The 14,939-nt window shown below is 45.0% G+C and overlaps 1 protein-coding gene across 1 annotated transcript in view; it reads left to right on the forward strand.

Annotated features, from left to right (window-relative positions):
* fam83c (family with sequence similarity 83 member C) overlaps positions 1 to 14,939 on the forward strand; it is a 48,949-nt gene that overhangs the window by 20,829 nt on the left and 13,181 nt on the right. Inside the window, exon 3 of the mRNA XM_073062173.1 lies at positions 4,061 to 4,185. Coding sequence (XP_072918274.1) covers positions 4,061 to 4,185 — 125 coding nt within the window. The remainder of the gene's footprint in view (positions 1 to 4,060; positions 4,186 to 14,939) is intronic.

The following is a 14,939-nucleotide window of genomic DNA, read 5'->3' on the forward strand; positions in this document are numbered from 1 at the left end:
TTGTTATTTGTCATCTATATCAGTGATCTGGATGATAATGTGGTAAATTGGATCAGCAGATTTGCTGATGATACAAAGATTGGAGGTGCAGTGGACAGTGAGGAAGGTTTTCAAAGCTTGCAGAGGGATTTGGACCGGCTGGAAAAATGGGCTGAAAAATGGCAGATGGAGTTTAATACAGACAAGTGTGATGTATTGCACTTTGGAAGGACAAACCAAGGTAGAACATACAAGGGGTAAATGGTAGGGCACTGGGGAGTGCAGTAGAACAGGGTGATCTGGGAATACAGATACAAAATTCCCTAAAAGTGGCGTCACAGGTAGATAGGGTCGTAAAGAGAGCTTTCGGTACATTGGTCTTTATAAATCGATGTATTGAGTATAAGAGTTGGAATGTAATGGTGAGGTTGTATAAGACATTGGTGAGGCCGAACCTGGAGTATTGTGTGCAGTTTTGGTCACCTAATTACAGGAAGAATATTAATAAGGTTGAAAGAGTGCAGAGAAGGTTTACAAGGATGTTGCCGGGACTTGAGAAACTGAGTTACAGAGAAAGGTTGAATAGATTAGAACTTTATTCGCTGGAGCGTAGCAGAATGAAGGGTGATTTGATAGAGATGTATAAAATTATGATGGGTATAGACAGAGTGAATGCAAGCAGGCTTTTTCCACTGAGGCTCGGGGAGAAAAAAAACAGAGGTCATGGGTTAAGGGTGAAGGGGGAAAAGTTTAAAGGGAACATTAGGGGGGGCTTCTTCACGCAGAGAGTGGTGGGAGTGTGGAATGAGCTGCCAGATGAAGTGGTGAATGCAGGCTCACTTTTGACATTTAAGAAAAACTTGGACAGGTACATGGATGAGAGGGGTATGGACGGATATGGTCCAGGTGCAGGTCAGTGGGACTAGGCAGAAAAATGGTTCAGCACAGCCAAGAAGGGCCAAAAAACCTGTTTCTGTGCTGTAATGTTTTATGGTTCTATAGCACCATGGTATTTATACACCAGTGTGTTTTTAGATGAGCTGAACAAGAAAACCGTGTTATTGTTAACCAGTTTGCATATGGCGTTCAGTTTGTTACGTGTTCAGATGTGATGTCAAATAACATGAAAGGCACACCTCTTTTCCCTTTTTCTCCCAAATTCATTTGCATATATGTGGCCAGTACCTGTCAAACATGCTGAAATATTCCTTTACGATACAAGGCACACAGGCTACATCAGTGTAGCCTGTGCAACGGGTGTCGAACAAGACTCATTTTAGTGGAGCTCTCAAACCACAAACGGTTAGCACCAACTGCCATAATTCCGATCTCCTTTGTTCCAATGTGTCGATCCACGGCCTCCTCTGGTGCCAAGATGAGGCCACCCCCAGGGTGGAGAAGCAAAACCTTATATTCTGTATGGGCAGCCTCCAACCTGATGGCATAAATATAAATTTCTCTTCTGGTGAATTAATTTCACCACCACCGCCTCTGTTCCCCACTCTAACCTTTTACCTCTTCTCACCAATCTATTACTTCCCTCTGGGTCCCCTTCTTCCCTCTCTCCTATTGTCCATTCTCCTCTCCTATCTGAATTTTTTTTCTTCTCCAGCCCTTGACCTTTCCCACCCACCTGGCTTCACCTATTACCATCCAGCCAGCCTCTTTCCCATCTCACCACTTCTTTATTCTGGCATCTTCCCCCTTCCTTCTTGGCCCCGAAGAAGGGTCGAAACATTGACTGTTTACTCTTTTCCGTAAATGCTGCCTGACCTGCTGAGTTCCTCCAGCATCTTGTTTGTGTTACTTTGGATTTCCAGCATCTGTAGACTTCCTCATGTTAACGGTTAGGACAGGCCCTCTTCCCATTACAACTATCGAGGAGGAGGTACTGGAGCCCGAAGGCATATGCTCAGTGTTTTAGGAGCAACTCCTTCACCCTGTCGTCAGATTTTTGAATGCATTGTGAACACAACCTCACTTTTTTCCTCTCATTTTGCACTACTTATTTATATAATATACACATATTTCTTATTGTAACATTTTTTTTGCGTATAGCACTGTACAGGGGCCACCCAAACCAACAAACTTCACAACATGCATAACTGATAATAAACCTGGCTCAGGTTCTGATTGTGTCTCCTTCCTGAAGCAAGACTCCGGAGCTAATTAGGCTGTGGTGTAAGGGTTTGGGAGGTCTATTATATGGTGTTATCTATAATTTTTACTCATGTGTTAATTGCCAACAATGTAATCTCATTCCCTTTGTACTATTATGACTGTTACGTATCTGTTTTTGGAAAATTCAATAAAAAGATTGAAAAAGAAAGAAAGGATGTGGTGCTGTCATTTTTCCTCCCAGTCTCCTGTTAACTGTAACCAGGTCCTTCCCACATACTCTGCTCAGTTAGACTGAGTGGATGGTGCAAGAGGCTGATACTATTGCAGATATGTCTCGGACTTATTGAAGTTTTCCAGATGGGAGGCGGGCATGCATGCAACACCATGCATTTCTGGGTTAACACGTCTTCCCGATGCTGCAATATCCCAAACATGCTTTGATCAGAGTTGTTTTAACTGGGCTGAAACACCGTTCCTGATGTTTGAGCACTCCCATGGAGGCATTACATTATCCATGGTCAATCTTTTTCTGTACCTCACAACTATGTTTTAGCAATTTTTGTCAAAGGCTTTCCTACTCCTAGACTTTCAAGTACTGGTAATCCAAAAGATCTGCAGAATCTTGGCTCTTTTTTTTTGTACTTATTGTGTTCAAAGTTTGAAGTGAATTTATTTCCCAAGTACGTAAATGAGACTCGTTTTCTTGCCAGCATTCACAGTAAATACACAGAAACACAAAAGAATCAATGAACAAGGTGGACAAACACAGAGCAAGATGGACAAACAACTGATGTGCAAAAACAACAAACTGTGCAAATACAAAGGAGAAAAATAATGAATAATTAAACAATAAATATTGAGAATGAGTAAAGAGTACATAGGCTGCGGGAACAGTTCAGCGATGGGGCAATGAAGTTGAGTGAAGACATCCCTCTGGTTCAGGAGCCTGATAGTTGAGGGGTAATAACTGTTCCTGATCCTGGTGGCACAGGCACTGAGCTTCTTGTATCTTCTTCCTGATGGCAGCAGTGAGAAGAGAGCGTCCTTGATAATCTGCTTTCTAATTCTGTAGAAGTCGTGTTGAATGTATGTTTTTCTTTGCGAATGTTGCTGTCCTGCCCGTTTGCAGCTGTAATGCTGCTGCAAGTCCATTGTTCTTTGCAGCTGACCAGACCTGTCCGATTCAGATTCATTGATCACATGTGCATCCAAACACTCAGTGAGATATGTAGTCTGCGTTAACAACCAACACATCCGGAGGCTGCAGATGTTGCCACACGTTCTGACACCAACATGTCCACAACGCTCGGCAGAACAACACAAGCAACAACAGCAAGGTAACACCCACCCACTCAGGCCTCAAACCTCAGGACTGGCCACCTTCGGGTCTCTGACCATCGGCGCTTGGCCCCGGACTCTCAGACGCGCTGACATGTAAAACATGTAACATGCTTTGTTGCCACAGGCCCCTGCAGAGGCCAAGTCATTGGGTGTACTTAAAGCAGAAGCTGATGATTCTTGATTGGACAGGGCGTGAAGGGTTACAGGGAGAAGGCAGGAGATTGGGGCTGAGAGCGAAATCGATCACCCATGACAAAATGGCAAGAGAAGGCTGGATGGGCCAAATAGCTTAATTCTGCTCCTATATCTTATGGTCCTATGGTAAAAAGGTCAAAGTCTTGGTCCATTTTTACCACCTTTGTGGGCATTGTTTTAATGCAAGTTTTTATGATACTAGCTCATTCCTTATACATGCTTAATTGACATTGCTTAGTGTAACCGACAGAGCTAGCGAGTGTGTTCACTGGGAGAGTGACTGGTTCTGAACCCATTCAACACTCACCACCCTAGATAGTGACAACTCCAGCTGGCAGTGTGTGGTACTGACTATTGCTGGCTCATTCATCTCTCTGCTCTCAGCCCAAGTAAACATACCGTTGTTTTCTTTCTCCCTCTCTAGAACATGCGGATCCGGAGTGTGGTGGGAGACACCTACTGTACAAAGTCCGGGAAGAAGTTTAATGGTCAGGTCCTGGAAAAGTTCCTGATAATTGACCTGGAGAAGGTGGTGGCTGGTTCATACAGGTAAGTAATTAAAGTGATTTAAACCAAACACTTGAGCAATTCAAAAAATATGCTGGGGGAGCTCATTGCCAGAGTTTCATGGCTATCCTCCCCCAATGATTTCCATTTTAATATACAATCAGTGGCTCTTCTTTGATACATCTAATTATCCAAATATCTAATCAGCCAATCATGTGGCAGCAACTCAATGCATAAAAACATGCAGACATGGTCAAAAGGTTTGGTTGTTCAGACCAAACATCAGAAGGGGGAAGAAATGTGATCGAAGTGACTTTGACCATGGAACAAATGTTGATACCAGACAGTGTGGTTTGTGTATCTCTGCCGATCTCCTGGGATTTTTCATGCATTACGGTCTCTGGAGTTTACAGAGAACGATGTGAGAAACAAAAAACATCCAGTGAGCGGCAGTTCTGTGGGGGAAAACACCTCGTTAATGAGAGAGATCAGAGGAGAATGGCCAGACTGGTTCAGACTGACAGGAAGGCGACAGTAACACAAGTAACCAACAGTGGTGTGCAGAAGAGCATCTGTGAACACACAGCATGTTGAACCTTGAAGTGGATAGACTAGAGCCGCAGAAAACCGTGAACATACACTCACTTGCTTACTAAAGCCCATCACCACTACAGGGGTATGGGCTGCTGACAGCCTGCCCGAGTCCTCTACCCTGGGCCAGTCTTGCAGTTTGTCCCAGATGTGGCTAATCTTCGATGATCATTCCTCACCATGGAGCTCCTGTTGGTGTTTCTGTAGCCCTGGGTTTTTACAGGATCTGCTTTCCACAGGGATCACTCCCTACACGACTCCCTTGTCCATTCGTCCCTCCGCACTGATCCCCCTCCTGGCACTTATCCTTGTAAGCGGAACAAGTGCTACACTTGTCCCTACACCTCCTCCCTCACCAGCATTCAGTGTCCCAAACAGTCCTTCCAGGTGAGGCGACACTTCACCTGTGAGTCTGTTGGGGTCGTATACTGTGCCTGGCACCCCTGGTGTGGCCTCCTGTGTATCGGTGAGATCCGAAGTAGACCGGGAGACCACTTCGCTGAACACCTACACTCCATCTGCCAGAAAAAGCGAGATCTCCCAGTGACCACCCATTTTAATTCCACTTTCCATTCCTATTCCAATAAGTCAAGTCATGGCCTCCTCTACTGTCGTGAATGAAGCCACACTCAGATTGGAGGAACAGCACCTTACATTCCATCTGGGGAGCCTCCAACCTGATGGCATGAACATCAATTTCTCAAACTTCCGGTAATGTCTACCCCCCCCCACCCCCCACTTCACTATTCCCCATCCCCTTTTCCCTCTCTCATCTGATCTCCTTGCCTGCCCATTGCCTCCCTCTGGTGCTCCTTCCCCCCCCCCCCTTTTCTTTCATCCATTGCCTTCTGTCCTCTCCGATCAGAAACCCCCTTCTCCAGCCCTGTGTCTCTCTCACCAATCGACTTCCCAGCTCTCTACTTCATCCCTCCCTCTCTCAGTTTCACCTTTCACCTTGTGTTCCTCTCTCCCCTCCCCCACTTTTTAAATCTACTCCTCATCTTTTTATCTCCAGTCCTGCCCGAGGGTGACGGCCCGAATCGTGATTGTACTTTTTTCCCGTGCTGCCTGGCCTGCTGGGTTCCCCCAGCTTTTTGTGTGTGTTGCTTTTTATGGGATGGGGTTGCTAACCCTCCCCCTTTCGCGGCCGGGCTTGGGACGGTCCGTGATGGAGCTGAACATACACGAGGGGCCTAATAACGTGGCCACTGAGCGTATGCTGCCTATGCATCAACCTTATGTTCCAAGCATCCGACATTCCCAGGACTTCCTTGCCCCCTCCTACTCTTGCCCTGTCCTTCAGGCTTCTGAGCGTCGAGGATGACTTTGGTCAGACCACGTGGAGTACTCTGAGCAGCTTCCGGCCGCTTACCTAAGAAAAGATATGCTGCCATTGCAGAGAGTCCAGAGGGGGTTGACGAGATTGATCCCGGGAAGGAAAGGGTTAACATATGAGGCGCGTTGGATGGCTCTGAGCCTGTGCTCACTGGAGTTTGGAATAATGAGGGGGATCTGATTGAAACCTAGGGAGAGAAAAAGAGAATGGGGTTGAGAGGGTTAATAAATCAGCCGTGATGGAATGGCAGAGCAAACTGGATGGACCAAATGGCCTAATTCTGTTCCTATGTGTTAAAGTGGCTATCAGGAGATTCATACTTCATTTCTGTTTACACAAGAACAACACAAGATATAGGAGCAGGTGTAGGCCATCCGGCCCATCGAGCCTGCCCCACCATTCAATAAGATCATGGCTGATCTGTCTGTAAACTCAGCTCCATCTACCTGCCTTTTCCCCATAACCCTTAATTCCATAGAACCATAGAACACTACAGCACAGCACAGGCCCTTCAGCCCTCCATGTTGTGCTGACCCATAAAATCCTTTAAAAAAAGTACTAAACCCACATACCCCATAACCCTCTATTTTTCTTTCATCCATGTGCCTGTCCAAGAGGCTCTCAAATACCCCTAATGTTTTAGCCTCCACCACCATCCCTGGCAAGTCACTCCAGGCACTCACAACCCTCTGTGTAAAAAACTTACCCCTGATGTCTCCCCTAAACTTTCCTCCCTTAATTTTGTACATATGCCCTCTGGTGTTTGCTATTGGTGCCCTGGGAAACAGGTACTGACTATCCACCCTATCTGTGCCTCTCATAATCTTGTAGACCTCTATCAAGTCCCCTCTCATTTTTCTACGCTCCAAAGAGAAAAGTCCCAGCTCTGCTAACCTAGCTTCATATGACTTGTTCTCCAAACCAGGCAACATCCTGGTAAATCTCCTCTGCACCCACTCCAAAGCTTCCACATCCTTCTTATAATGAGGTGACCAGAATTGAACACAATACTCTAAGTGCGGTCTCACCAGAGATTTGTAGAGTTGCAACATGGCCTCTCTACTCTTGAAATCAATCCCCCTGTTAATGAAGCCTAGCATCCCATAGGCCTTCTTAACTACCCTATCAACCTGCACAGCGACCTTGAGGGATGTATGGATTTGAACCCCAAGGTCCCTTTGTTCATCCACACTCTTAAGTAACTGACCATTAATCCTGTACTCAGTCTTCTGGTTTGTCCTTCCAAAATGCATCACCTCACACTTATCTGGATTGAACTCCATCTGCTATTTTTGTGCCCAACTCTGCAGCCTGTCTATATCCTCTTGTAACCTTCGACAACCTACAGCTCCATCTACAACTCCTCCAATCTTCGTGTCATCCGCAAACTTACTCATCCATGCTTCCGCCTCTACATCTCATGAGCCCCTCCTACTTCTTGCTTCTTATATCTAACATATGCTTCCTTTTTCCTCTTGACGAGTTGCCTCACATGTTTCGTCAGCCACGGTTCCCTTTTCCTACTATTTTTTCCTTGCCTCAGTGGGATAAACCTATCCTGAACCTAGCTCAAGTGGTCCCTAAACTTCTCCCACATTACTTCTGTGCTTTCCCCTTTGAACATCTGTTTCCAATTTACTCTCGCTATTTCCTGCCTCATCCCTTCAAAGTTAGCCCTTCCCCAGTTAAGCACTTTACCATTTCGTCTGATTTCATCCCTTTCCATAGCTATGCTGAAGCTAAGGGAGTTGTGGTCACTCTCACCAAAATGCTCCCCCACCAAGAGGTCTGTCACCTGACCAGGTTCATTACCCAGAACTAGATCCAGTATGGCCTCTCCTCTCATTGGCCAGTCCACATACTGTGTCAGGAACCCTTCTTGAACACACCTGACAAATTCAGCCCCATCTATCCCCCTTGCACTCAGGAGGTGCCAGTCAATATGAGGGAAGTTGAAATCACCCATATCTACTACACTGTATTTCCTGCACCATTCTAAAATCTGCCTGCTTATCTGCTCCTCAGTGTCCCGAGGGCTATTTGGGGGCCCATAGACTACTCCCAGCACAGTGACTGATCCCTTCCTATTTCTGACTTCCACCCAGACCGACTCAGTGGACACTCACTCTGCAGCGTCCTCCCTTTCTATAGCCGTGATACTATCCCTGACCAGCAATGCCACTACCCTCCCCCTTTTCTATCTCCCATCCTATTCCTTTTAAAACACCTTTTAAATTCCCTTACTATATAAAAACCTATCTAACTGTTTCTTAAATATATCTAGTGAAGAAGCCTCAACTGCTTCCCTGGGCAGAGAATTCCAGAGATTCACCAATCTCTGGGAAAAACAGTTTCTCCTCATCTCCATCCTAAATCTTCTCCCCTGAATCTTGAGGCAATGTCCCCTAGTTCTAGCCTCACCTACCAATGGAAACAACTTTCCTACTTCTATCTTATCTATCCCTTTCAAAATTTTGTATGTTTCTATAAGATCCTCTCTCATTCTTCTGAATTCCAGAGAGTATAGTCCCAAGCAAATCAATCTCTCCTCACAGGTTAACCCCTTCATCCCTGGAATCAACCTGGTGAACCTCCTCTGCACTGCCTCCAAAGCCAATATATCTTCCTCAAGTATGGAGACCAGAACTGCACACAGTACTCCAGGTGTGGCCTCACCTGTACCCTGTATAGTTGCAGCATGACCTCCCTGCTCTTGAATTCAATCCCTCTAGCAATGAAGGCCAACATTCCGTTTGCCTTCTTAATAACCTGTTGCACCTGCAAACCAACTTTTTGTGACTTATGCACAAGCACTCCCAAGTCCCTCTGCACAACAGCATGCTGCAATCTTTCACCATCTAAATATTAATCTACTTTTCTATTATTCCTTCCAAAGTAGATGACCTCGCATTTACCAACATTGTACTCCATCTGCCAGACCCTTGCCTACTCACTTAACCTATCTATATCCCTCTGCAGACTCTCCACATCCTCTGTACAATTTACTACACTCAGTCCCCTCTTCCAAATCATCAATATAAATGATAAACAGCTGTGGGCCCAGCACCAACCCCTGCGGCACCCCACTCACCATTGACTGCCAACCAGAGAAACACCCATTTATACCAACTCTCTGCCTTCTATTGGTTAACCAATGCACTATCCATGCCAATACACTTTCTCCGACTCCATGCATCCGTATCTTATTTATAAGTCTCTTGTGCGGCACCTTATCAAACGCCTTCTGGAAATCCAAGTATACGACATCCACCTGTTCCCCTCTATCCACTGCACTCATCATGTCCTCAAAGAACTCCAGTAAGTTTGTCAAACAGGACCTGCCCTTTCTGAATCCGTGCTGCGTCTGTCTAATGGAACCATTCCTTTCTAAATGTTTCGCTATTTCTTCCTTAATGACAGCTTCAAGGATTTTCCCGACTACATATGTTAAGCTAACTGGCCTATAGTTGCCCATCTTTTGCCTACATCATTTTTTAAAAAGTGGCGTGACATTTGCTGTCTTCCAATCTGCCAGGACCTGCCCAGAGTCTAGAGAGTTTTGATAAATGATTACCCACATGTCTACTATAACCTCCGCCAATTCCTTCAGCACCCTGGGATGCACCCCCAACCAGGGGACTTATCCACCTTCAGGCCCTCTAGTTTGCTCATCCCTATCTCTTTAGTGACAGTGATTTTATTGAGGTCCTCACCTCCCATTTCGTCCATAACATCCTCTTTGGCATATTAGACGTGTCCTCCACCATGAAGACCGACACAAAATAGTCGTTCAATGCCTCAGCCATTTCACCCAATATCAATTTCCCCTTATCGTCTTCCAAGGGACCTACGTTGACTTTAGCCACTCTCTTCCACTTTATATATTTATAAAAACTTTTGCTATCTGTTTTTATATTTTGTGCTAATTTACTTTCATACTCTATCTTCCCTTTCCTTATTTCTTGTTTAGTTGTTCTATGTTGCTTTTTAAAATTGTCCCAATCCTCCAGTCTCCCACTACTCTTTGCAACTTTGTACACATGAGCTTTTAATCTGATACTATCTTTTATTTCCTTAGTTACCCAAGGCTGGCTCTCCCCACACTTACTGTCCTTACTTTTGACTGGAATATACTTTTGTTGAGCACTGTGAAAAATCTCTTTGGAAGTATTCCACTGTTCCTCAACTGTCCTACCAATAGCCTGTGCTCCCAATCCACATTAGACAACTCCTCCCTCATCCTGTTGTAGTCTCCCTTGTTCAAGCATAGTACACTAGTTTTAGATCTAACTATTTGTCCTCCATCTGAATGTGAAATTCAATCATACTATGATCACTCTTTCCAAGAGGATCCCTGACTACAAGATCATTAATCTTACCTGTCTCATTGCACAAGACTAGATCTAAGATAACATTTTCCCTTGTAAGTTCACTAACATGCTGCTCGAGAAAGCCATCACGGATGCATTCTATGAAGTCCTCCTCAAGACTTCCTTGACCAACCTGATTCACCCAATCTGTGTGGAAGTTAAAATCCCCCATGACAACTGCTGTTCCATTCTTACAAGCTTCAGTCATTTCTTGGTTAATCACCTCTGCCACTGCAATATTTTTATTAGGTGGCCTATAGACAATGCTCACCACTGATTTTTTTTCCCTTTACTATTCTTAATCTCTACCCAGACAGACTCAACATTCTGCTCTGTAGATCTTATATCATCTCTCACAACTGCCCTGATCTCATCCCTAATCAAGAGCGCCACTCCACCTCCTCTGCCTTCCTGCTTATCCTTCTGATACCCGATACCCTTGGATATTTAATTCCCAGTCATCTCCACCTTGCAACCAGGTTTCAGTAATGGCCACTAACTCATATGCCTTGGTGCTGATCTGTGCCACAAGTTCACTAACCTTGTTTCTAATACTACGGGCATTTAGATAAAGTGCCCTTATTCTCCTTGTCCTTTTAGAATCTAGTGACCTATGTGATTTTTGCTTTTTACTTTTATGCACTCTACTCTTACTTTTTTCTTCACCGACTCTAGCTTTGGTCTCTGCATCACTTCCCTCTTCTTTTCTGTGTGGGTTCCCAACCCCCTGCCATATTAGCTTAAAGCCTCCCCAACAGCACTAGCAAACAATCTCCCTAGGACATTGATCCTGGCCCTGCCCAGATATAGACCGTCCGCACGATACTGGTCCCACCTCCCCCAGAAGTGGTTCCAATGCCCAAGAATCTGAAACCCTTCCTCCTGCACCACCGCTCAAGCCACATATTCATTCTAGCTATCCTGCTATTCCGAATCTGGCTAGCATGAGGCACCGGTAGTAATCCTGAGATCATTACCTTTGAGGTCCTGCTCTTTAATTTATCTCCTAGCTCCTTAAATTCAGCTTGTAGGACCTCATCCTGCTTTCCTCCTACATCATTAGTACCTACATGCACCACGACAGCTGGCTGCTCACCCTCCCCTTTCAGAATGCCCTGCAGCCTCTCCAAGACAACTCTGACCCTTGCACCCGGGAGTCCCGATTGCGGCCACAGAAGCTCCTCTCTATTCCCCTTACCATGGAATCACCTAGCACAACAGCTCTGCCACTCTGTAGAAATTTTGTTTGATCAGTCAGGGTTGTTAGCCCTAGCTTGAACCTCTGAACCTGGAGGACTCATAGTCTGGCAGATTACTAGGCAGTAATCATAGGCAGATTACTCATAGTCTGCCCTCTACCTTTTAACCTGTTTGGCACGGGTGGCCCTACCAAGAGCCAAAGCATAAATCCCTGACTCCAGCCATCATGGCTCCCTGGCCCATTGAGGTATGCAAGCCTCCAAACCTCCAACCCATCCTTTTCAGGAATGTTGAGAGTTCAAAGTAAATGATTCAACTTCAAAGTAGATTTATCAAAGTACATATGTGTCACCATGTACAGCCCTGAGATTTATTTTCTTGTGGGCATGCACAGTAAATGCAAGAAATATAGAAGAATCTATGAAAGACCTCACCCAACAGGACGGACAAACAACCGATGTGCAAAAACAACAAACTGCAAATCTGAAAGAGAAAAGAAACATATTAATAATAAATAAGCGATAAATACTGACAACATGAAATGAAGAGTCATTGAAAGTGAGTCCATTGGTTGTGGGAACTGTTCCGCGAGGGAGTGAGCGAAGTTGAGTGAAGTTATCCCCTCTGGTTCAAGAATCTGATGGTTGAGGGTCATTCCTGAACCTGGTGATGTGAGTCCTGAGGTTCCCGTACCTCCTTCCTGATGGCGACAGTGAGAAGAGAGCACGACCTGAGTGGTGGAGGGTCCTTGATGATAGAAGCTGCTTTCCTACGGTAGCACTCCATGTAGATGTGCTCAATGGTGGGGAAGGATTTACCCGTGATGGACTGGGCTATATACACTACCTTATGTAGGATTCTATTATCAAGGCCATTGGTGTTTCCATAACAGGCTATGATGCAGCCAGTCAATAAACTCTCCACCACACATTTACAGGTGTTTTTTAAGATAAAATTTTAGGTATGCTGAATCTTAGCAAACTTCTAAGGAAGTAGGGGCACGGCTATGCTTTCTTCATCATTGCACTTACGTGCTGGGCCAAGGGAAGATCATAATGAGCAATTTGAAGTTGCTGACCCTCTCCACCTCTGATCCCCTAATGAGGACTGGCTCCTGGATTTCCGGTACTTCCTCCTGAAGTCAATAATCAGCTCTTTGATCTTGCTGACATTCAACCAGATTTTCAGTCTCCCTCCTATTTGCTGATTCATCACCACCTTTGATTCGGCCTACAACAGCGGTGTTGTCAGCGAACTTAAATATGGCATTGGAGCTGTGCTTAGCCTCACAATCTTAAATATAAAGTGAGTAGAGCAGGGGGCTAAGCACACAGCCTTGTGCTGCACATATGCTGATGGAGACCGTTGAAGGGAGGTTGTTGCCAATGCAAACTGACTGGCGTCTGCAAGTGTGGAAATTGGAGATCCAATTGCACACGGAGGTATTGAGGCCAATGTCTTGAAGCTTATTGATTAGTTTTGAAGGGATGATGGTATTGAACGCTGAGCAGCTGTTGCTAAAGAGGATCCTGATGAATACATCTTTGCTGTCCAGATGTTCCAGGGTTGAAGAGCCAATGAGACGGTATCTACAGTGGGCATGTTGCTCCGGTAGGCAAATTGGAATGGATCAAAGTTGCTTCTTAGGCAGGAGATGATATGTTTCATATGAGTCATAGAACCATAGGAAAGTACAGTTCAGAAGTATGTCCTTCAGCCCATCTAGTCTGTGTAAAACCATTTAAACTGCCTAACTCCCATCGACCTGCACTGGGACCATAGCCCTCCATACCCCTACCATCCATTAACCTGTCTAATTTTCACTTAAACATTGAAATTGAGCTTCCATGCACCACTTGTGCTGGTATCTTCTTCCACACTCTCATAACCCTCTGAGTGAAGAAATTTCCTTTCCTGTTCCCCTTAAACCTTTCACCTTTAACCCACGACCTTTTGGTGTAGTCACCTGACCTCAGTGGAAAAAGCCTGCTTGCTTTAACTCTATCTATAACCTTCATCATTTTGTATGCCTCAGTCAAATCTCCTGTCAGTCTTCTAGGTTGTAAGGAATAGAGTCGTAACCTATTCAATCTCTCCTTATAACTCACGTCCTCCAGACCCTGCAATATCCTTGTAAATTTTCTCTGCACTCTTTCAAACTTACTTACATCTTTCCTGTAGGTAGATGACCAAAACTGCGCACACTACTTCCAGATTAGGCCTCACCACCATCTAAATTCAACTTCAACATAACATTCCATCTCCTGTACTCAATACTTTGATTTATGAAGGACAGTGGGCCGGTGAGGCAGGTGGGTACCTCAGATTGCTGAAGCAAGAAGTTAGAGGTATCAGTGAACCCTCCAGCCAGGGCTTTAGAGCTCAGGTACCAGACTCTTTCAGCTCAGGGCTGCTCTGAAACTGGCTTAGAGACAGATTTATATCAACTGGGAGGGCAGGTTTCTCAACTGCCTTTCTGAACTGGTTTATCGTCATCACCTATCAACCTTGTTTTGCATGCCATGCATAATCGTTACAATGGCAGAGGAAGTGTGGTGCAGGCAGGTAATAAAGTCTTGAGGAGGAGATTCAAATTTGTTTAATGTAATTTCCAGTACACAAGTGTAAAGCAGAAGAAAGTATTTGTTTCTCTGGATCCGATGTAGTACAAAAACACACAATAAGATAAAGAACACACTAATAATAAAAAGCACAATAAATATAAATATATACAATATTGTGCAAAAGTCTAAGGCACATAAATATAGCTAGGGTGCCTGAGACTTGTGCACAGTACTGTAGTAATTTTATGTATTGCACTGTATTGCTACCACAAAAAAAAACCAGATTTCATGACATACAGTAGGATAAACCTGATTCTGAAATGGGTCTCTGTTGTGGACTGAGAGAGGGAAGGGGGCAGAGAGAGGGGAATCATGGTTGGGAGACAGGAGGGGATAGGGAAGGGAGCAGGGAGCACCAGACAGGCATTCTGTAATGATCAATAAACCTATTGTTTGGAATCAAATGACGTCGCATGGTGTCTCAGGGCTGTGTGAGTCTGAACCCACACTACACCCCTGCCCTGTCACTCCTTCTCTGCCATCTGTCCCACACCCCTCCCACAACACTCCACCCTTGCCATTCTTAACATTCTTTGCTCCTGTCAGATTTACAAACTCGCTCTCCGCTCCACGTTGACAAATACAGAACTGTGCAGAAGTCTTAGGCACCCTAGCTGTAAGACTTCCGCACAGGACCATAAAGTGCCTTACATGCATAGATGGATTTTATGTCCA

The sequence above is a fragment of the Hemitrygon akajei genome, chromosome 11, assembly GCF_048418815.1.
Source record: "Hemitrygon akajei chromosome 11, sHemAka1.3, whole genome shotgun sequence".
Classification (NCBI taxonomy): domain Eukaryota; kingdom Metazoa; phylum Chordata; class Chondrichthyes; order Myliobatiformes; family Dasyatidae; genus Hemitrygon; species Hemitrygon akajei.